Source organism: Zootoca vivipara, chromosome 15 (assembly GCF_963506605.1).
Source record: "Zootoca vivipara chromosome 15, rZooViv1.1, whole genome shotgun sequence".
Lineage (NCBI taxonomy): Eukaryota > Metazoa > Chordata > Lepidosauria > Squamata > Lacertidae > Zootoca > Zootoca vivipara.
This window is the reverse complement of record NC_083290.1, coordinates 8,473,721-8,494,723: the sequence shown is the minus strand read 5'-3', so window position 1 is coordinate 8,494,723 and position 21,003 is coordinate 8,473,721. Positions and strand designations below refer to the sequence as shown.

The 21,003-nt window shown below is 45.6% G+C and overlaps 1 protein-coding gene across 3 annotated transcripts in view; it reads left to right on the top strand.

The window, feature by feature from the left end:
- The first annotated feature begins 19,880 nt into the window (after positions 1–19,880).
- Positions 19,881–21,003, top strand: part of NF1 (neurofibromin 1) — a 175,617-nt gene continuing 174,494 nt past the window's right edge. For 2 of the 3 annotated variants that reach the window (XM_035139246.2, XM_035139244.2), the window contains exon 1: positions 19,882–20,201. In XM_035139246.2, the coding sequence (XP_034995137.1) occupies positions 20,142–20,201 (60 nt within the window). In that variant the 5' untranslated portion in view covers positions 19,882–20,141. Of the gene's footprint in view, positions 20,202–21,003 lie in introns of all 3 variants that reach the window. The other variant, XM_035139245.2, reaches the window with a different exon arrangement.

Genomic DNA, 21,003 nt, shown 5'->3' with positions numbered 1-21,003 from the left:
ATCAGCCCTGAGTGCTCCCTGGAAGGACAGATCGTGAAGCTGAGGCTCCAATACTTTGGCCACCTCATGAGAAGAGAAGAATCCTTGGAAAAGACCCTGATGTTGGGAAAGATTGAGGGCACTAGGAGAAGGGGACGACAGAGGACAAGATGGTTGGACAGTGTTCTTGAAGCTACGAACATGAGTTTGACCAAACTGCGGGAGGCAGTGCAAGACAGGAGTGCCTGGCGTGCTATGGTCCATGGGGTCACGAAGAGTCGGACACGACTAAACGACTAAACAACAACAACAAAGCCCTTTTCCTCTAGTCCCAAACCACACAACTTCCCCCAGGGAGAGTGCAAAGGTGCTGTTCGGTCCTCTTACTGCATGAGGGAGGTGAGATGGTCTCTCTTAGATTGTTGCCTGCTGTGCAGGTTCTCTTATTTGCAGAGAGGGTCTTTCTTTTGTTTTTAACATAGGGGAACATTCCTAAAAGTTATCTCCCACCTTGATCCTTGATAATATCATTCAGCTGCATGTGGGGACCAGGGGCTGTAGATTCAGAAAGATGCCACCTGCAATGACCTACGCATTTCTACTTAGATGCAGCCCCATTTTACTCTGTGGCACTTATTACTGAGATGTTTAGGATTTGACCTGGCAGACACAGCTCACCCCAACCCCACCCCAGTTGTTATTTTTCTGCTTTCTCAGCGCTGTGCTTTTTGCCACAACTTATTCCAGCGACAGCAACTGGGAGAGATGCCTTTGCGTCCTCAAATAACACTCTATATGATGCCAATATATTTGTGCCAACACACCCTTAAATCTCCCATCTCTTGGCATTTGCTGGACATGATAAATAAGTTTAATAGTCGTGGTCCGGAAACCCCTTCGATATGTCTCCGTTCCTGGGTTATTGCTGTCAAAATGTGTTCCAAAAGCATTATCTCATCCTTTGAGGTTGTTGCAGCAAACAGATGTGTCCTTGACTGCCTGAAGGAAGAAAACAAACTCTGAAGAAGTTGAAGGGAAATTGGTGGCGGGTTTTATTTTTATGTTTACAAAATACTAGATTTGAAAAATCCAAACGTGCCCTCAGTCATTCAGCTCGCAAAGTCAAGCCATTACAACAAGGAACACGCAATTGCGCATCCCAATAATGTTGCAAATTGCTAAACCACACAATTGGTTTAACGCAGCAGGTGCGTGGCTTGTTTACTAAAATGAGTGCCAATCTGTCTGAGGGCCCCTCAAGTTGTTGTGGAATGGGGAAGTGAAAACAATTATCACTTGATGAAGTGGCCAACATCTGCCTCAGAAACAATGGCTGCATATATACCATATATCTCAAGTCCATTTTCAAATTACTGTAATAGCTTCCTTCAAATAATCCTGGAGACGGTAGTTTGTTAAGTGTGCTGGGACTTGTAGATCTGTGAGGGGAATTACAGTTCCCAGTATTCTGGGACTCTCCCAGTGTCCCTATTTTCCAGGGACGTCCCTGATTTAGAGAAGCCATCCCAGTTTCTGATTTGATTCCCAAAATGTCCTGCTTTTCCTTAGGACGTCCCTATTTTCATTGCAGAAATGTTGGAGGATATGGAGTTATCCACCCACCCCCAAGCCAATTGAAGGCAATCCTGTACTGTATAGGGAAGGTTTTTTAAAAAAATGGTTAATGTTTTATTATATTTTTATGTATGTTTGAGGCTGCCCAGAGTGGCTGGAGCTACCCAGTAAGATGTGTGGGGTATAAATGGTAAAATTATCATTATGGAATAGGACATCCCCTTTTTATGGGGAAAATGTTGGAGGGTATGGGAGACCATGTGCTTTAAATGTATGGTGTGAATGCAGTTACCTAGTATTCGTTGATTTCAGAACACCGGACAGCAAAACCTTATACTGTACAGTGGAACATCGGTTTATGAACACCTCGGTTTATGAATTTTCGGTTTATGAACACCGCGGACCCATCTGGAACGGATTAATTAATTTTCCATTACTTTCAATGGGAAAGTTCGCTTCAGTTTATGAACGCTTCAGTTTATGAACGGACTTCCAGAACCAATTACACCCATGCTTCAGTTTATGAACGCTTCAGCTTAAGTACTCCGCGGACCCGTCTGGAACAGATTAATCCACTTTCCATTACTTTCAATTGGAAAGTTCGCTTCAGTTTATGAACGCTTCAAGTTAAGTACTCTGCGGACTGTCTGGAACGGATTAATCCACTTTCCATTACTTTCAATGGGAAAGTTTGCTTCAGTTTATGAACGCTTCAGTTTATGAACGGACTTCCGGAACCAATTACACCCATGCTTCAGTTTATGAACGCTTCAGCTTAAGTACTACGCGGACCCGTCTGGAACGGATTAATCCACTTTCCATTACTTTCAATGGGAAAGTTCGCTTCAGTTTATGAACGCTTCAGTTTATGAACAGACTTCTGTTCATAAACCGAGGTACCACTGTACATGGAAACTGGCAAGTGGTGCCATCAGAGCAAGATTTTGAAGCAGAAGTCCAGGCCCCCTTTCATCATAATGACCTAGAAGAGTCCTGTAACAGAGCATGGCTGGTTTGCCACAGTTTTAATTAAGCAAAGTCGTATATCTTGTCATTTAAAGAGGAAGCTGCCAGTAAGACCATGAAGTCCAGAGTCTAAAGCTGCCTAAATGAGCCACTGAAACTGTGACTCCTGATATTGCCACAATTTATTATCCCACTTTCCTATCACAGCTTAAGGACTGGCGTGTTGGTTCATGCCTAAGCCAAAGGGTTCTCAAAGTTTGCCCCTTAGCTGTTTTTGTTTTTAAAATACTTGAGATTCCCAAAGAACAAAAGCAATAGCTGATGTGCATATTGATTACAACCTCTGAATTAACCATTATTTTGACAAATTCAGAGGTCAAAATGAAAAGAAAGTGAATCAATAACTCTTAAGGTTACACATACATTGCTCCTGTGTTTTTCACTTGTTCTGCAGACATTATGTAGAGAGAAAACTTATGTTTGAGAGAGTTAGCTAATCACGATCCTTTTTAAAGCAAAACCAACAAGGCTTGAACCTGGGACCTTCTATGTGCAAAAAATCAGAGACTTGTCCACTGAGTCACAACAGTCTTTTTCCTTGTTTTAGTAGATGAGAAGGGATTGCACATCGCAGACCAATGGATTTTCATCCATCACCGCTGAAATATACTGTAATGTGAAACCTTTCTGAGTACGTGTATAAAGCCTCACTCCTTTTGATGGAGTCATCTTCCACATGATGCTTTTTGGAGTAACTCTGCAAGCAGTTCAGCTGGAGTGAGTCACGTTGCAAGCCTGTTCAGACAGAGACAATCAAGGCCGTTGATAAAAACCACTGTTTGGTTAACCTTGTTGCAAGGCTCAGAAACTGAGAACGGCATAGGAGACAAGCAAGGCACGTCCTCTTTTTGAAGCAGTGCCGGTGGCCCTGCGGCACTTGACTGCTGCAAAGAGTTTTAAAGGGCAGCAAGGAAGCGCTGGGACTCGAGAGATTCATAGAAATTGTTTGACCAAAGGAACAGATGAGTGCCATGGCAGGAAAAAGACATCAGGCGGGCTCAGAGGTGTAGAGTTTGCCTCACATTTATTTGCTTTACAAATTTATAGTTTGCACTTCCACAAAAATATAGCAATACATAGAGTGCAAAAATAAAAGGATAGAGATGACAAAAGATCAATGAAAATATAAATTAAATGAAACAAATGCTATATATGCTTAGTCTTTCAGAGTCTGTTCAGACCTCACATGAGGATGAAAGACCGTTTCATTCCTCCTACCCTCCAAGGACCTCCATTATCTCCTCGCAACAACTTTGTGAGGTAGTGTTGGGGTGAGACATTGCGACTGGCCCAAGGTCACCCCCTGAATGGCTGAGGAGGTTTGAACCCCAGTCTCTCTCTCAAAGTCTTTGTTGTTGTTGTTTAGTCGTTTAGTCGTGTCCGACTCTTCGTGACCCCATGGACCATAGCACGCCAGGCACTCCTGTCTTGCACTGCCTCCCGCAGTTTGGTCAAACTCATGTTCGTAGCTTCGAGAACACTGTCCAACCATCTTGTCCTCTGTCGTCCCCTTCTCCTAGTGCCCTCAATCTTTCCCAACATCAGGGTCTTTTCCAAGGATTCTTCCCTTCTCATGAGGTGGCCAAAGTATTGGAGCCTCAGCTTCACGATCCGTCCTTCCAGGGAGCACTCAGGGCTGATTTCCTTAAGAATGGATAGGTTTGATCTTCTTGCAGTCCATGGGACTCTCAAGAGTCTCCTCCAGCACCATAATTCAAAAGCATCAATTCTTCGGCGATCAGCCTTCTTTATGGTCCAACTCTCACTTCCATACATCACTACTGGGAAAACCATAGCTTTAACTATACGGACCTTTGTCGGCAAGGTGATGTCTCTGCTTTTTAAGATGCTGTCTAGGTTTGTCATTGCTTTTCTCCCAAGAAGCAGGCGTCTTTTAATTTTGTGACTGCTGTCACCATCTGCAGTGATCAAGGAGCCCAAGAAAGTAAAATCTCTCACTGCCTCCATTTCTTCCCCTTCTATTTGCCAGGAGGTGATGGGACCAGTGGCCATGATCTTGGTTTTTTTGATGTTGAGCTTCAGACCATATTTTGCGCTCTCCTCTTTCACCCTCATTAAAAGGTTCTTTAATTCCTCCTCGCTTTCTGCCATCAAGGTTGTGTCATCTGCATATCTGAGGTTGTTGATATTTCTTCCAGCAATCTTAATTCCGGCTTGGGATTCATCTAGTCCAGCCTTTCGCATGATGAATTCTGCATATAAGTTAAATAAGCAGGGAGACAATATACAACCTTGTCGTACTCCTTTCCCAATTTTGAACCAATCAGTTGTTCCATATCCAGTTCTAACTGTAGCTTCTTGTCCCACATAGAGATTTCTCAGGAGACAGATGAGGTGATCAGGCACTCCCATTTCTTTAAGAACTTGCCATAGTTTGCTGTGGTCGACACAGTCAAAGGCTTTTGCATAGTCAATGAAGCAGAAGTAGACGTTTTTCTGGAACTCTCTAGCTTTCTCCATAATCCAGCGCATGTTTGCTATTTGGTCTCTGGTTCCTCTGCCCCTTCGAAATCCAGCTTGCACTTCTGGGAGTTCTCGGTCCACATACTGCCTAAGCCTGCCTTGTAGAATTTTAAGCATAACCTTGCTAGCGTGTGAAATGAGCGCAATTGTGCGGTAGTTAGAGCATTCTTTGGCACTGCCCTTCTTTGGAATTGGGATGTAGACTGATCTTCTCCAATCCTCTGGCCATTGCTGAGTTTTCCAAACTTGCTGGCATATTGGGTGTAGCACCTTAACAGCATCATCTTTTAAAATTTTAAACAGTTCAGCTGGAATATCATCACTTCCACTGGCCTTGTTATTAGCAATGCTTTCTAAGGCCCATTTGACTTCACTCTCCAAGATGTCTGGCTCAAGGTCAGCAACCACACTACCTGGGGTGTACGAGACCTCCATATCTTTCTGCTCTCAAAGTCTACCTCCCCCAAATACCACACTGGTTTCTACAAATGGACAGAGCGAAAATATAAGCAGGCACAACTTATCATGTTATAGTGATGCCATAGTAAGAAAAGCTCAGTCTCTGAAAAGGCTTCACCTTATGTGAATTTGTCAAGGGGGTTGGATTCTTCCAGGAACCAGCGGCTCCATTCTGTTTATCATTATAGTATTTAAAAGCGTTCCAGGTGTACTATTTTACATTTCGCTGATACTTGGACTCCAGGGGTCAGCAACCTTTTTCAGCCGTGGGCTGTCCCTCAGACCTTGTGAGGGGCCGGACTATATATATATATATATTTAGGGGGGTGAACGAATTCCTATACCCCACAAATAACCCAGAGATGCATTTCAAATAAAACAACACATTCTACTCATGTAAAAACATGCTGATTCCCGTACCGTCCGCAGGGCGGATTTAGAAGGTGATTGGGCCAGATTCGGCCTTAGGTTGCCTACCCCTGCTCTAGCCAGTCTTGCTGTTTAGGGAAGTTTTTAATGTTTGAAGTTTTGTCCTGTTTTTAGTCCTCTGTTGGGAGTCGCCCAGAGTGGTTCGGGATACCCAGTCAGATGGGTGGGGTATTATTATTATTAATAGGTCTATATGTTAGAGCAGGGGTGGGGAACTTTACATCCAGAGGCCAAATGCGGCCCTCAAAGCCTCTTTCCACCTGGCCCTCAGGACTCTTCCCGGGCCTCACATCCTGCTACGCTCCCTGAGTGTTTTTTCCTGCCTGGAATATGTCCTTGAACTCCGGTAATTCCTCTTTCTTGCCTGACCAGAGGATGCAGAGGTGGTTGGTTGTATAAATCAGCATATTGTACGGTGGTAAAATATGAATTAGTTGCTCTTCCCACTTTTACCTCTTGCCCCAAATGCCTCCAGAAGATTCCCCAGAATGGCAAAAAGGTTTTCCCACCCCTGTGTTAGAGCCTCGCTGCCGTGTCCCCCTGGTTTTGTGCTTTTTTATAGAATCATAGAATTGGAAGGGATCACGAGGGCCATCTAGTCCACCCCCTGCAATGCAGTAATCTTTTGTCCAACATGGGACTCGAACCCTTGACCCTAATTAAGAGTATTTTTTTAGACTTTGAAATAACTAACAGAATAAGAATTACTTTCAGGCAAGCAGGAAGGTGTCAAGGAGTGGAAGTGTGAAGGTAAAAAAAACACTGCATTAATTGAGTTCTAAATGTCCTGTCAGTGTTGCAAATCTAGGCAAGTGATTCAGAGCCTTCCTATGGGCTTTGTGTGTGTGTTTGTTGAACGCTTTTTGTTGGCATGCACCAACGTAGCTTCCCTTTCCTCTGCCAGCTCTTGCATTAAATTGTTTGACCATGAATAACAAGGAGGTTGAGTATCATGTTACTGTGGCACACTTTGCCAAAACAAAAACAAGTTTCTGGGTACGATGATATGTCATTAGCAAAAGAATAGCATATCCTGGAAGACGAGAGTCCAAACAGGGCTTGACAGTGATATTTCATAATCCTCCTCATACACAGACAAAAGATGCAGTTTTTACTTTAAATAATAATTACTATTCCTAGTCAATTTTATCCATTCTAAAGGAAATCAGCCCTGAGTGCTCACTGGAAGGACAGATCGTGAAGCTGAGGCTCCAATACTTTGGCCACCTCATGAGAAGGGAAGAATCCTTGGAAAAGACCCTGATGTTGGGAAAGATTGAGGGCACTAGGAGAAGGGGACGACAGAGGACAAGATGGTTGGACAGTGTTCTCGAAGCTACGAACATGAGTTTGACCAAACTGTGGGAGGCAGTGCAAGACAGGAGTGCCTGGCGTGCTATGGTCCATGGGGTCACGAAGAGTCGGACACGACTAAACGACTAAACAAAGTCAATTTCTTACCTGTCCTTTGCATAGCTGCCAAGTTATCCCTTTTTTACAGGGATTTTCCCTTATGCTGAATAGGCTTCCTCGTGAGAAAAGTGAAAACTTGGCAGCTATGGTCCTTTGCCATCAGATCCCAGGGTTGGATTACAACAGTTTTAAATTCAACACAGCATTAAAAACAGTGTGTGTTAAAAACTCTGTTCCTACCTCTTTAAACTGTTATGGCTTACCCCAAAGAATTCTGGGAATAGTAGTTTGTTAAGGGTGATGAGCAGGCATTCCCAAACTTCGGCCCGCCAGATGTTTTGGACTACAATTCCCATCATCCCTGCCCACTGGTCCTGTTAGCTAAGGATCATGGGAGTTGTAGGCCAAAACATCTGGAGGGCCGCAGTTTGGGGATGCCTGGTGATGAGAGTTGCAGTACTATAGGAGACCCCTCTTTACAGAGCTATCCAATTCCCAGAGTTCCCTTGGGAAAGAGGTATTGCTTCTTAAACCATTCAGGATTTGTAGTTCTGTAAGGGGAATAAGGGTCCCCTACTAACTCTCAGCAACCTTAACTAACTACAGTTCCCAGAATTCTCTGGGGGAAGCCATGACCATGTAAAGTGGTACAGCACTGCTTTAAACCTATTGTGCAGATGGTGCTCCTGTGCTGAATGGGGCTCTCCAGGCAGGTGCAGCTCAGTTTGGCTGCTTGACCGGCCTGAATAACTCTTGTGCAGCTGCATAACTCAAATAACGCAGGAGTTAACAAAGTCAGACTTTGGCACCGAATATCTGAAGAGCAACAGAGCAATGATAAAAGCAGGTAAGTGAGGAAACAGGGAGCAAGGGTTACTCCAAGGAGGGCGGACGAGAAGCCCCCGTGGCACTTGGAAGGAAGGTGTTGCATGTGTTTAAAAAACGAGCATATTGGGTTTATGATTAAAGCTGTTAATGGTTAATGGAACAAAATTATTTCTTCCAGTAGCACCTTAGAGACCAGCTAAGTTTGTCATTGGTATGAGCTTTCATGTGCATGCACACTTCTTCAGATACCTTCATGGTTAATGAGTTTTTGTTTTCTTTGATGGGAGATGCTGAGAAGGTTTGCGAAGAGGGCAAAGGAGTGCTGCAGGTGCAGAAGAGGCGTGGGGATGATGGCAAGCCCCTCCTTATGATAGGAGGACCAGCTCAATGATTGAGTGACATTTAGCATTATCCCTGTAACATCAAAAGTTACTGCAGTCAAAGGTAGGAGTGGTGCTTTCAAGCCAATACGCGAACTTTCCTCACCCACATGACTCCAGGCTTGGCGGGCTTCCCTTCTCTGTACACATCAACACTGTACATTTAAAGCAGTATTGTACAATTCTAAATAGTCATGGCTTCCTCCAGAGCAACCTGTGGTTTATTCCGGGTGCTGAGAGTTGTTAGGATGCCCCTACGAGCAACACTTATCGGAGTGGTTTGTCCTTCAATCCCTCTTTTCAGTGAAATCTGGGAACTGTAGGTTCTGTGAGGGGAATTGGGGGGGACTGAATCTCTGTGAGGGTTGTTTTTGTGTGTTTTTAAAAGGATGGGTAGCATGCCTAGAATGAAAACAAGAACAAAAATCACACCAACATTTGTGCCAGCTCTAGAAATATAAACCTCACTTACTTCTGGCTATAAATAAGCAATGTTTTGCAAAATAGACCGGATGGAATTAGGGATGGGTCTCTCGATGTTTGTTCTCTTGGTTTCTCATTCCCCCCCCCCAGACTTACAAGCTAGGCACCTTTCCTGGCCGCCAGGATGAGCTCAGTGTTTGTTGAGTGCAGTGTCTTGATCAGGCACCCCCAAACTGCGGCCCTCCAGCTGTTTTGGCCTACAACTCCCATGATCCCTAGCTAACAGGACCAGTGGTCGGGGAAGATGGGAATTGTAGTCCAAAAATCTGGAGGGCCGAAGTTTGGGGATGCCTGGTCTTGATGGTAAAATCCAACCAAGCCCTACTCAGAGTAGACCCATTTTAAATTAAAGGACCAATTTTAGTCTCATTTATTGATTTCAGTGGGTATACCCAGAGTCGGGCTATCATGGGTACAACCTATTCAGAGGCGTTCGGTGACATTGCTGAGAAGGCCTGGGAAACAGCAATGCCTTCTCTACTGCAAGGTTTTGCAACAGCTACACAACTTGGCAAGACTGTAAAATTGATGTGGGAAGGGCTGCTGGCCACTATAACTGCTCCTGTTATGAGCAGAATGGAAAGTCATTCTTTGCCATACCTTTGCCCCAAATCTATCATCTCAACAAGTAATTTATTAACACCAGTAAATGATGGCAGGTTGCAAAACCCTCCCTTTCTTCCAATTAACCCAGTGGGTTTTGTTGTTGCTCTTGTTCTTATGGTATATTTCACATCAGGGTGGGAGGGGAGTTGATCTCTGACATGGGCTGAAAAACAAAAATGCAAAAACACTGAACCTCAAAAATATTATGAGCCATGTTATTCCAACTGCTTTGTGCAAACAAGAAAGCAAATATTGAGCTTCCCCTTTTCTGATTACTGCTGTTAGTTCCCCCACTCTTCCTGTGTTGACTGATAAAAACGGTGCATCGGAGCTGTAAGCAAATCTTATCAGCACAGCCTTATGATTGCTTTCAACTGGACAAATGATCATTGCTGATTAACCACCTGCTTGTTAACCAAGTAATTAATCAATTAAATGAAAAGGCGCATTATCAAAACCTCAATTGTAGGAAGGTTCATACAATCATAGTTGGAAGGGATCCCAAGGGTCATCAAGTCATTTGCAGGAATCTCAACCAAAGCATCGATGACAGATGGCCATCCAACCTCAGCTTGAAAACCTCCAAGGAAGGAGAGTCCACAACCTTCCAAGGGAGCCCATTACACTGTCAAACAGCTCCTACTGTCAGAAAGCTTTTCCTGATATTTAGTTGGAATTTCCTTGTAATTTGAGGCCATTGGTTCGAGTCCTACCCTCCATAGCAGGAGAAAACTAGCTTGCTCCATCTTCCATGTGACAGCTCTTAAGTTATCTGAACTTTCTGGTATAGGACATTCCTGGTATTTTATTTTTATTCCATTTCATGGTACTATCCACGGTGACCCAAAACTGAACTAGATAGACCAACGACCTCTGAGCTCACAGCTCTATTGAACAACAACCCTGCAGCATGAACTTTTGAGTGATAGCCTTCAAATTAAGTGGCCAGATGCGTAAGAAAACAGGGCTCCCTTCTGCACTGACCATTAACACTGGTGTAAAAGACAGGATTTCAGCAAGTCTAGCTTGTTATGCAAGGTAACACCTACTGAAATGATCAGCGCCAGGTGCAGGAAACCTTTGGTCCTCCAGGTGTTGATGAACAGCTGCTCCCACCATCCCTGCATTTGACCATACGACAAACCTAGTGGATCAACCCAGTGGCCTGTCTGGTCCAGCATCCTGCTCTCACAGCAGCCAACCAGATGCCTCAATGGGAAACCTGCAAGCCGAGGTGGTTGGGAGTCGTGGTTCAGCAACAGCCAGAGAGTCTGGCTTGCTTTATTGCACATTTCAATTGCAGGTGTTTATTTTAATGTGTTGATGGGATTGTTTTACTGTACTATTTCTTTTAATCTAGGTGCGTTTATGTTTCTGCAATTGGTTGTATACAGTGGTACCTTGGTAGTCGAATGGCTTGGCTCCCAAACAAATAGGCTCCCGAATGCCGCAAAGCCGGAAGTGAGTGTTCCGGTTTGCGAATGTTTTTCGGAAGCTGAATGTCCGATATGGCTTCCGAATGAGTGCAGGAAGCTCCTGCGGCTAATCAGAAGCCGTGCCTTGGTTTTTGAACCGTTTCAGGAGTCAAACGGACTCCTGGAACGGATTAAATTCAAGACCAAGGTACTGTACCACTGTACTTGTAAATGGCTTGGAAGCCAACTTTGGCATGTCATATGCCCTATTCCCCGCCGCCCCCCCCCCCAGGACACGTCCTCTTTTTCATGATGAGAGTCGCCATAGAGATCCATAGTTAAAAGTATAAGTCGGCAAATGTGTCCTCTTTTTTGCTCTTCACAATATGCCAACCCTAGATAATGAAGGTGATGTGTGCGATTATAGGACAGCTGTGGTGTGTTTTGCATCTGGTCGCCCAACTGGGAAGGTCAAAAAGACAGCCTATGACGTCCAGTGTCTCTCCCTTTCTCTCTCTCGCTTTAATGTAATGTAAGGCGTCTCACCTTTTTACCCTTTAATACAATAACCATATTTGGCCTCTCTCTAGGAAAGCAGCTTTTAAAGTGGTTAATGATTAAAATGCCTCGTCAAAACAACCTCAGAAGCAGCTATTTGAAACACTTGAGCTCCTGGAAAAAAGGTCTCGGCTACCTATGAGGGAGCTTGTCACCTACCTACGTTGAAGGATTATAGCTTCCCAGCTGAGATAAAGTTGCCAGGTTGCAGCCAGGAGGTTGTGGGAGGGAAAGGGCCATAGCTCCAGGGGTGAGCAGATGATTATTTGCATGCGATCAGGTCCTAGGTTCAATCGCTGTGATGGAGCGAACAGTCTGGTTGGCGCATGAGGCTATGGAACCATGTGGCGCTCCATGGGGGTGTGACCTATTGCCCTTCATTCATTGGTTCCTTCCATGTGCAATGGTGGCACCATCTGTCCCTGAATAGTGACCCTCGGGGCTGTTTCATAGGAGCGTAGGAAGCTTGGTGGTGGAACTGGGGAAGAATCTCATGTGGCAAAAACAATGTTTGGGCACGTCATGTGGTAGAAGCGACAAGGCTGTTGTTGGCACCTGTCCGTCTTGGGAGACTATGGAAGACTGTGCCGTCGGGGGTAAAGTTAAAACTGTCGCAGAGTTACAGTGGCTGCAGAGACCGATATGGGAGAGACATGTTTTGTTGCAGCTGGGGCAGATGAAGGCATCCACTTTAGCTGTTAGAAGATGCATTTATTCTATCTATGCTCCTCCCAGCAGTCCTTTCTCCTCTGGTCGCTGCTGTGAGTAGGCAAACCGTCACTAGGCCCTTTAGACGCAGCGTAACATGTTGATTGGATGTGGTTAACTTGAATAAGCTGCTGGGCAGGCAAAGATTCCAATCCTCTGAATTATGGGAGATATCACAGATATTGTGTGCCGAGGCCAACCATTCCAAGGGTTTCAGAGAGGCCCTTCTTTTCCAGTTCCATTCCTACCCCTTGCGAAAGGAAGTCTGGCTGTTGAGACGCCATTTGGCTTGCTTCCTTCTGCCAGCGCAACTGCTCTTAAGAGCCGAATGCATTTTCCACAGATGTTTGGCTATGAACAACTCTGCCTTTATCCTAAATCTGCCTTGCTTTGTTCAGGCGTCTCCTCCTGTTTCCTCCCCCTTTCCCCAAGAAAAAGACCCGGACGCTTAACATTTGTCTTTCGGCTTCAGAACATGGACAAGATCTGAGTTTGAGGACAAGATCTGAGTTTGAGGACAAGATCTGAGTTTGAGGACTTCAAAGGAGCTCTGCTTTGTGGTTTGACAAAGCTGTTCTGCTGTGGTCGCAAAACAAGATGATAGCCTTTATTCGGCAGTATATTCCTCTCTCTCTCTTTTTCTTCAACATTTTAATAATAATAATAAAGGAATAAGAGATTTTATATCTACAATATACACAGAACCAAACATAACGAGATACATACCGTATTTTTCTGTGTATAATACAATATCCCCCCCCCAAGTTTAAAATTGGGGGGTTGTCTTATACAAGGAATGTTGCAATTGAATATATAAATAAATACATACATGTCACCATCCATACTCTTCCCCCACCCCCCAGCCTCTCCTCACTATTGGCCTCACAACAAACCCTGGTCTGGTACTCCCTCCCAGCAGCCCCCACTTCAGACACTGTCCCTTCCACCCAGTTCCCTCAACCGCCCCCTGGCTACCCAGACCCCCCCCCATTCCCCAAGCGCACTCACTCAGGCAGCTCTGGCAGTCACAGCTCCTCGACCAGTGTTCACATCTGCCGGCGCTTGTAGAGTAAATACGGTACATACCGTAAATACTGAGACAAAAGTGCAACACACAGGTGGGAGAGCTGGAGCAGGAGCTACACGGGAGTTACACTAAGGTGACAGGACCAAGCGCCATCACACAGCTTGCCTCACTGTTTGATGTTTAAATATACGGTACTAAATACAGTTGTACCTCTGGTTAGGTTTGCTGCGGGTTGTGTACACCATGGGATATGAACGCGCCAAACCCGGAAGTACCGGAACGGGCTACTTCCGGGTTCGGCGATTCGCACATGCGCAGAAGCGCTGAATGACGTAGACGTGCCGAATTGTGCAGTGAGCGTGCGCAGATTCGGTGCTTCAGGTTGCGCACTGCTCAGGTTGCGAACAGTGCTCCAGAACGGATCCCGGTCTCATCCAGAGGTACCACTGTATACCGGTGTTTTGAATATTTAATAAAATATCAAAGTTCTGTTTGGTGTTTAAAATATTTATTTCTTAATTTTGGGCTCAAAAAATAGGGGTCGTCTTATACATAGGGGCGTCTCATACACGAAAAAATATGTGAATGTCACACAAATGCTTCAGGCAGTTGGGCTGTTCTTGTTCCAAATAAACACAGGCCCCATGCACACTATAAATTCAAAGCACATTTTAAACAGATGACTTTCCCCTAGGGGGGCAGTGGAGGCTCAGATCCTGTTTCCACTAGAAGGAGGTAACAAGAGGCTTGTCGTGTTTTGATCATATATGGGTTATGGCTCCTGACCTGTGAAGATGTCACAGAGGAAACGGTCTGATTCTGGGGACTGAGCTATACAGCTGCAAATGTAACGTTTTAAGTGCGTTTTAAGTTCATTATACAAATATGACACTAGATGGCGATGGAGAGCTCATGGCAAATGCAATATAGTTTTCAAAACGCTGTTTAAAAAAAGCATTTTCACAGCGTCTTTTATATGTGTCTAGATTCCACCTAGGTGAAGAATGGTAGCTGCATGGGGAGTTGAAGCTTGACAACTGCTACGGAGAGTCCCAGCAGGTCAGGGGAGGTGAAACTGGGGCCCCAATAAGTATCTGAACCCTGAGGAGGCCCGTGATGTAGAGAAGAAGGAGCTGGATCTAGAGAAGGTGCCAGTGGGGTGGAGAGAGAAGTGTTATGCCCCTGTGATACTGGAGATCTCGAGTAAGACACTTCCTATTTTGGAGTTGCTTCTAGTGCCTCTTCCTATCAATGAATAATGATTTGTTTGTTTGCTTGCCACCCACCCGGGTTACTTCAAATGCTCTGGGCATCTTCCAGCAAATTAAAACACTGTAATAGCCTACCTCTTCTGGGGAGGTGACTAACAGGAAGACCAATACTGAACTTTGCAGACTCCATTCTCCACTTTAATGGAAATGCAGGCCTCAGCACACACTGTGGGTCCAACCCTGGAGTGCCCATTTTCATAGCCTCCAACATGCTGCAGGAGAAAATTGGGGTGTGCATCTTCCGGGGCTGCGCTCTCATAGGAGCCAGGTAACTCGTGCGAGAACATGGCACCCCCAAACAAGTGTCTTTCGTGACTGCACTCTCATGGGAGCCGAAGTGGGATAATCTGGGGATCCCATCATAAGCCTGATGGTTTCTATCATTCCAGGATGTCCCACCCAAATCGGGACAGTTGATGGCTATGTGTTTACTTGCCCGGTCCTGAGAATCCAGCTGCTTGCCATGTTAAGAGCTGTGCCCTCTGCCCCCAGTCTTTGAAAGGAAGATGCAGGGGGCGTGCTACTTGTTGGAGTAATATCTTAGCTAGCGCTCAGCCATGCACCTAGACCTTTTTTCTGCCTGCAATACCTTGTAACCAGTGCTTTGCCTATGTACTGATCCGATTTATGCAATAAAGATTTGGGCAGAAGCAGAACCAGCAGTAAGAGCCAAGGCAATATGGTTTACATAAAACTTGTTACGTTTGCTTTTAGGGAAAGGCCATATTATATAATCACAGAGCTATTAATTTCATTACCTGCATCTTGGCACAAAGATCAATGCTTCCAGTTTAAGTAGCAACCCTGTAATTACAGTATGTGCTCCATTGCCCTGCCTGGATTTGAGGTTAAGGAGAATCTCAAGGGTTGCAGCAGAAGATGTGCAAGGGAAAGTAGTGTCTGGCACTCCCCAGAGCTGAGTTGACACACCCTCTACTATGTTTTGCCTCATTCACCTTAAAGTGTCACAATTGTCTCGGTACTTTGCAGAATTACATCAGAGTACATTCTTTTGCCTTGCACGGAGTTAAGACACAGTGTCGTATGACAGTACTGCACAACATGCGCTTAAAGCACAAGGCTTCCCTCAAATAATAATGGGAACTCTAGTTTGTTAAAGGTACTGGGAATTGTAGCGCTGTGAGAGGCAAACTAGGGTTCCCATGATTTTTTGGGGGGTGGGGTGGGAACCATGTGCATTGAATGCACTTTAAATGTATGGTGTAAATGTGACCTGTCCTGGTAAACTACTGCATCCAAATCTATTAAAAGGCAAATTATTTAAAATGAAAGGATATCCAGCCTTCCACTTAGGATTCCTAAGTGCATTCCTTTGTACTTAGAAGCAAGTCCCCTTGCGTTCATTCACATTTACTTCCTTGTACATTTGCATAGGGTTGCAACCTTAATAATGGCAACCTTAATAAAAGGTGTTAAAAGCCTTCTTAAAAATATATATGCTGTAGCCTGCTGACTGGTTGGTAGCAAGAAGATGGGTGAAACAGAGGAAAGAGGGAGGGCATATCCCTGAAACAAGTTGTCTAGACTCAGGAAAATCTGCAAGTCTGAAAGTCTTTAAGGTGCTGTTACACCACTACAATAGTGATGGATAATCCTGGGAACTGTAGTTTGTTAAGGGTGTTGGGAACTGTAGCTCTGTGAGGTCAGCACCTTAAACCACAGTTCCCAAGATTCTCCATGACCACTGATATGGCACAATAGCACTTTAAGGCTATATTTAAAGCACATCCCCACTTCCAAAAAGTCCTGGGAACTGTAGTTTGTAAAGGGTGCTGGGCATTGCAGCTTAGTGAAGGGTCAACTACAGTAAGGGAGAGAAAAACTTGAAGTCTAATAATTGGAGGAATTAGGTCTCTTAAAGCATGTGATGCCATAAAGCAAACTTTGTACACCCTTTCCATGGGGGCTGTCACATGGTAACCTAGATTCACGAATTTCAGGAAAAGCAGCCCATTTTATTTTCTGCCACTCCCTGTGCTTAATGCCTTGCAAAGGAGGATCCCGTGACAGTTGTCATCCCTGCTCCCTCAGTACAAACCAGACCTGCCTAGAGGCAGAAGCAGATCCTGGCAGAGAATCAGGCACTCCTTCCACTGGAATGCCGCTGGATCCCAAAGTACATTCAGCACAAACCAACTTATGCAGACAGGTGTGGCTGGAAAAAGACACTCAGGTCTGCACAGTGTTCCAAGAGCACCTTTTGCAGTACATACATATAAACTGGGAAAAATGAGGCTCAAACAAGGTCAAAGTGGATTTGTCAGGGCACCTGTTAGGAACACCTGGTGTTGAACTCAGGTTTTGACCAATCTCATGCCAACTTTACTCTGTGTTCACATGTAAAGAAAGTGAAGAAACTAATGCAATGGATCTATGAGGATTAGCCAACTGCGTTGTGACTAGCAAGACCAGATTTCAAGTTCTCCTTCAGTCTTAAAGCTCACTGGGTGACCTTGGGCCAGTCCCCATCACTCAGCCTAACCTACCTTGCAGGGCTGTTGCAAGGACAGAACTGGGGCAGGAGGAGAACCCAAAGGTGGGGAACTTCAAGCCTATGTTGCTGGGTAGGAAAGCTGAAAAGGCTAATATATTTCACATCTGGCAACCAATGTGCCCCTTTGGTTTCAGATTGCACCTGAGTACCGTAGATGAGTCTGAAAAGCCTGGGACACAAATTTTCACAGCCCTCTAGCACCTATGGTGGCTCATTTACCAGATGTAATGTATTTAGTGTTAACTCTGGAAGTGTATGCTTGATTCTGACCCAACTAAGCCTTCTAGAGCAAAATATACATCAGGATTCTACCGTAGGGGTGCATGCACGTGCAGCAATTATAAAAGAAAAAAGAAAAAGAAAAAAGCAGAGGAATCTGTGAGATTTATATGTTGGCAGGCCTGGATATTCTGCCAGTCTCGCAGGCTTTGACTCAAGCTTTACAAACAGGACTTTTGGCCTGATGCCCTGCAGCTTGACATAGTTTTCGCCTGTTTCATTTCCTTCCTGTAGCGTAAAAACAGAAAGTTCACCCAGTTGTTTGGTCTTTGTTATGTTCAGGTTACAGATCAGAATAATGGAGTTCCCTCAATACCCTGATGCCATGACATCATATAAGGAGGTGGCTATATCCCGAGTTCATGATACAATGACAAGGTCACAAGACTCACCGAGCATCAGACCTGATTGTTTTTTCGGTGAAACGGGTCTGAGGCAACAAGCGCTCATCTCTCTCTCATTAGTTTTAGCTGGGCACATGTGACTACATCTGATCTGCAGGGTTTTACACAACAGACACCTCTCTCTAATCCTGGTATTTCTCATCTTTATTAGGGGGTGGCATAACTGAGATTGTGCAGTTAGGTTGTCCCATAGACATGTGTGCATAAGTCTTTGTTAACACCAGTGCTGGAATAAGCAGTAAAACAACAGCTGCATTAGGGTCAGCCAAGATGTTACTAAGTTGTGAGCTAGAACTCCTCATCAGGCTCAACACTGAGCAAAAAATGTGACCAGACAGCAGTGTCTCCAGCAATGTGATCCTGCAAAGGGAACTGGATCCAGACAGAGTGGGGACACACCTTAATGATGTGCAATGGTATCACAGAGCATCCTAGCACTATTGTTGCGATGAAGACAGAAGTTTAAAGGCTAGGCCTGCAACGGAAGCTTTATTGAACAGAGAGCTGTATCCAGAAAGGCAAGGAGCTGCGTGCGAAGAACAGCTTCCCTGCCATGAACCTGCTCCATCCGTTCCATCCAACCAACCGTTTTTTAAATGAAAAAGCTATAATTATTAATGTTCACAAAACAGGAAAAAAGACAAACAAGAAGGAAAGGAATATGGAAAGGGGAGAGTTGCTGCTGTTGCTTTTTTGTATCTTTTGTTTTGTTGCAATTTATGTGGAAGTTGTTCTGTTTGGTTTTGTATTTTAAATGCTTAATTTATTGTTTCAGTCTTCTTTTGTTGTGTCGCAGTTATGTATTTTTGCATGCTGTAAGCCGCTCTGCAAATTGTAGCTCGGTGGGGGGAACTTTCTAGCTTAAAGTCTCAATGACAACAGAGAATTGTTGAATAAATAAAAGCAAAGTACGCTCTGGTTTTCTCTGGTTTCTGCTCAACTCACCAAATGTTTTCACGTCAAGCGGGTGACCTCTAGTGGACAAATTGGCAAAAAATAAAATTTGCAAAACTGGTAGCAGAAGTATCAGGGTCACGAAGGAATATAAGAACTGTAAATAGACTTATCATTGGTGGGAAGAGCCCCATTCGTCCTAATAAACTAGCTCAGGAAACTAGGAAGTATATAATCATCATTGTATGCTGTCCATCTGACTCGTCAACAGTAATAGCTAGAGAGCTAAAACGGCATGCTGAGATTCCTGCGTTGCAGGGGGGTTGGACTAGATGACCCTTGGAGTCTCTTCCAACTCTACAATTCTAAGTTGTTAGAGGAATCAAGAGTTATAGAATGCAGTCTCTAATTTTATCGGGAGAAGTTGTTTGTTGTTTTAACAGTTGTTTACCCCAAATGTATCCTCCGTACCATGAAAAACAAAACATAATTTTTTTAAAAAGAGTTACTGTATTGGAATGCTGCATTTAATGTCTTCCTGTTCGGGCTGTTTTGTCCATCAATTTAACAAACGTCTAAATTTCGAGATCTGGTTTCGGTGGATTCCAATGTTTTTTGTTTTAAAAAATATCTCATCCTATATCTTCATGATTTACGTGCAAAAAAACCCCGAGCAGTTAAGCTAAAATCATTAAGGATTACATAAATAAAAACAGCCCCACTAAAGTCAGCATAGATTTTAAAAAACCGGCAATATATAAACCCACTTAGCTTCTTCCAATCCACCCTGTCCTCTTCGCCGCGCCTGCGCAGTAGTGTTTCCCTTCGCCCGCTCGTCGGCTTTGCCACTCGTTTTCTCCTCCACCCCTCCTGCACATTCCCGCGCCGGCGCCCCTACCCCTTCGCCTTTCCCGCGCCCCTCCTCGCCGCCCGCGCGCCTGCGCCCTTATCTCCTCCCGTCGCGCCTGCGCCGTGCTGCCTCGGCTTTCACTCACCCTCTCCCCATGCGTGCGCCGCTGCCCTTTGGCTTCCGAGCTCTTTCCCCCCTCAAACCACCCACCTCGCGCGCGCATGCGTCGGGGCCCGAGCGCCCTCCGCCCGTCGCGCACGCGCCTTGCCTTCGTTCCGTCCTCCCTCTCTCCCCACCCCCGCCCCACTTGTCGCTCCCCCCGCTTCCCTCTCTCTCTCTCTCTCTCTCTCCCGGCGTCCGGGGCTGGCGTTGGGGGCGGACTCTGGTCCCCGCTTCCGGTGTGGTGTCATGGTGGCTCGTAGGCTGTGATGGCTGAGGAGGAGGAGGGGAGCTGAGAGCGCGGCGGCGGCGGCGGCCGGATCGAGCCGAGGGGGAAGAAGGGGCGGGGGCGTCGAGACCCTCCTCCTCCTCCTCCCCCGCCTGGCAGGGCGGCGGGACATGGCGGCCCACAAGCCGGTGGAGTGGGTGCAGGCCGTGGTCAGCCGCTTCGACGAGCAGGTAACGGCCCTGTGGGCTGCAGGATATGTGGCGGCGTAGGATGGGGGGGGCCTTTTGGGGAAGGACTGGAAGGCCCTTTCGTGGGGGGGGGGAGAAACCCGTAGGAGCGAGGGGCGAATGCATACATAATTATATATATGTGTATGTCTTTTCTGAGGGGGCCCGTTTCCCTCACGACTTCAGAGCCGAAGTGTCGTCGGATCCTAGAATTGTAGAGTTGGAAGGGGCCCCCCAGGGTCCTCTAGTCCAACCCCCTGCTATGCAGGAATCTGGACTAAAGCATCCCTTGACAGATGGCTGCTTAGAAACCTCCAAGGAAGGAGAGCCCACAACCTCTTGATGGAGGATTCCTCTGCTCTTTTCAAAGGATGCTGTGGTTTTTTTGGGTGGGTGTGAGGGGGTGGGTGGGAAGACAAAGCTTTCTGGGGAAAAGATTGAGGAATTGGGGTGCCATGCAAGGGAAAAAAGGTGTGCACGTTTTCCTCACTTTCTCTGGTCTTCTTCAAGGAGAGGGGATGGGGACCCTTTAGGGATGTGCTAGTGCCTTTAGTCAGTGTGTGTATGTTTAGCATCCTTGCAGATCTCCCAAACGATACACACCCAAACTGATTAAAGGCGGCGGGGAGCAGAGTCCCATCTCTCTCTATACAAGAACATAAAGAGTGTGGAGCATACACATTTGTGGTGGGCATGAATCCATCTTTCCACTCCCCCCCCCATCATGTTTGCACTGGAATTGTATATATCAGGCATCTCCAAACTGCGTCCCTCCCGATGTTTTGGCCTACAATTCCCATGATGC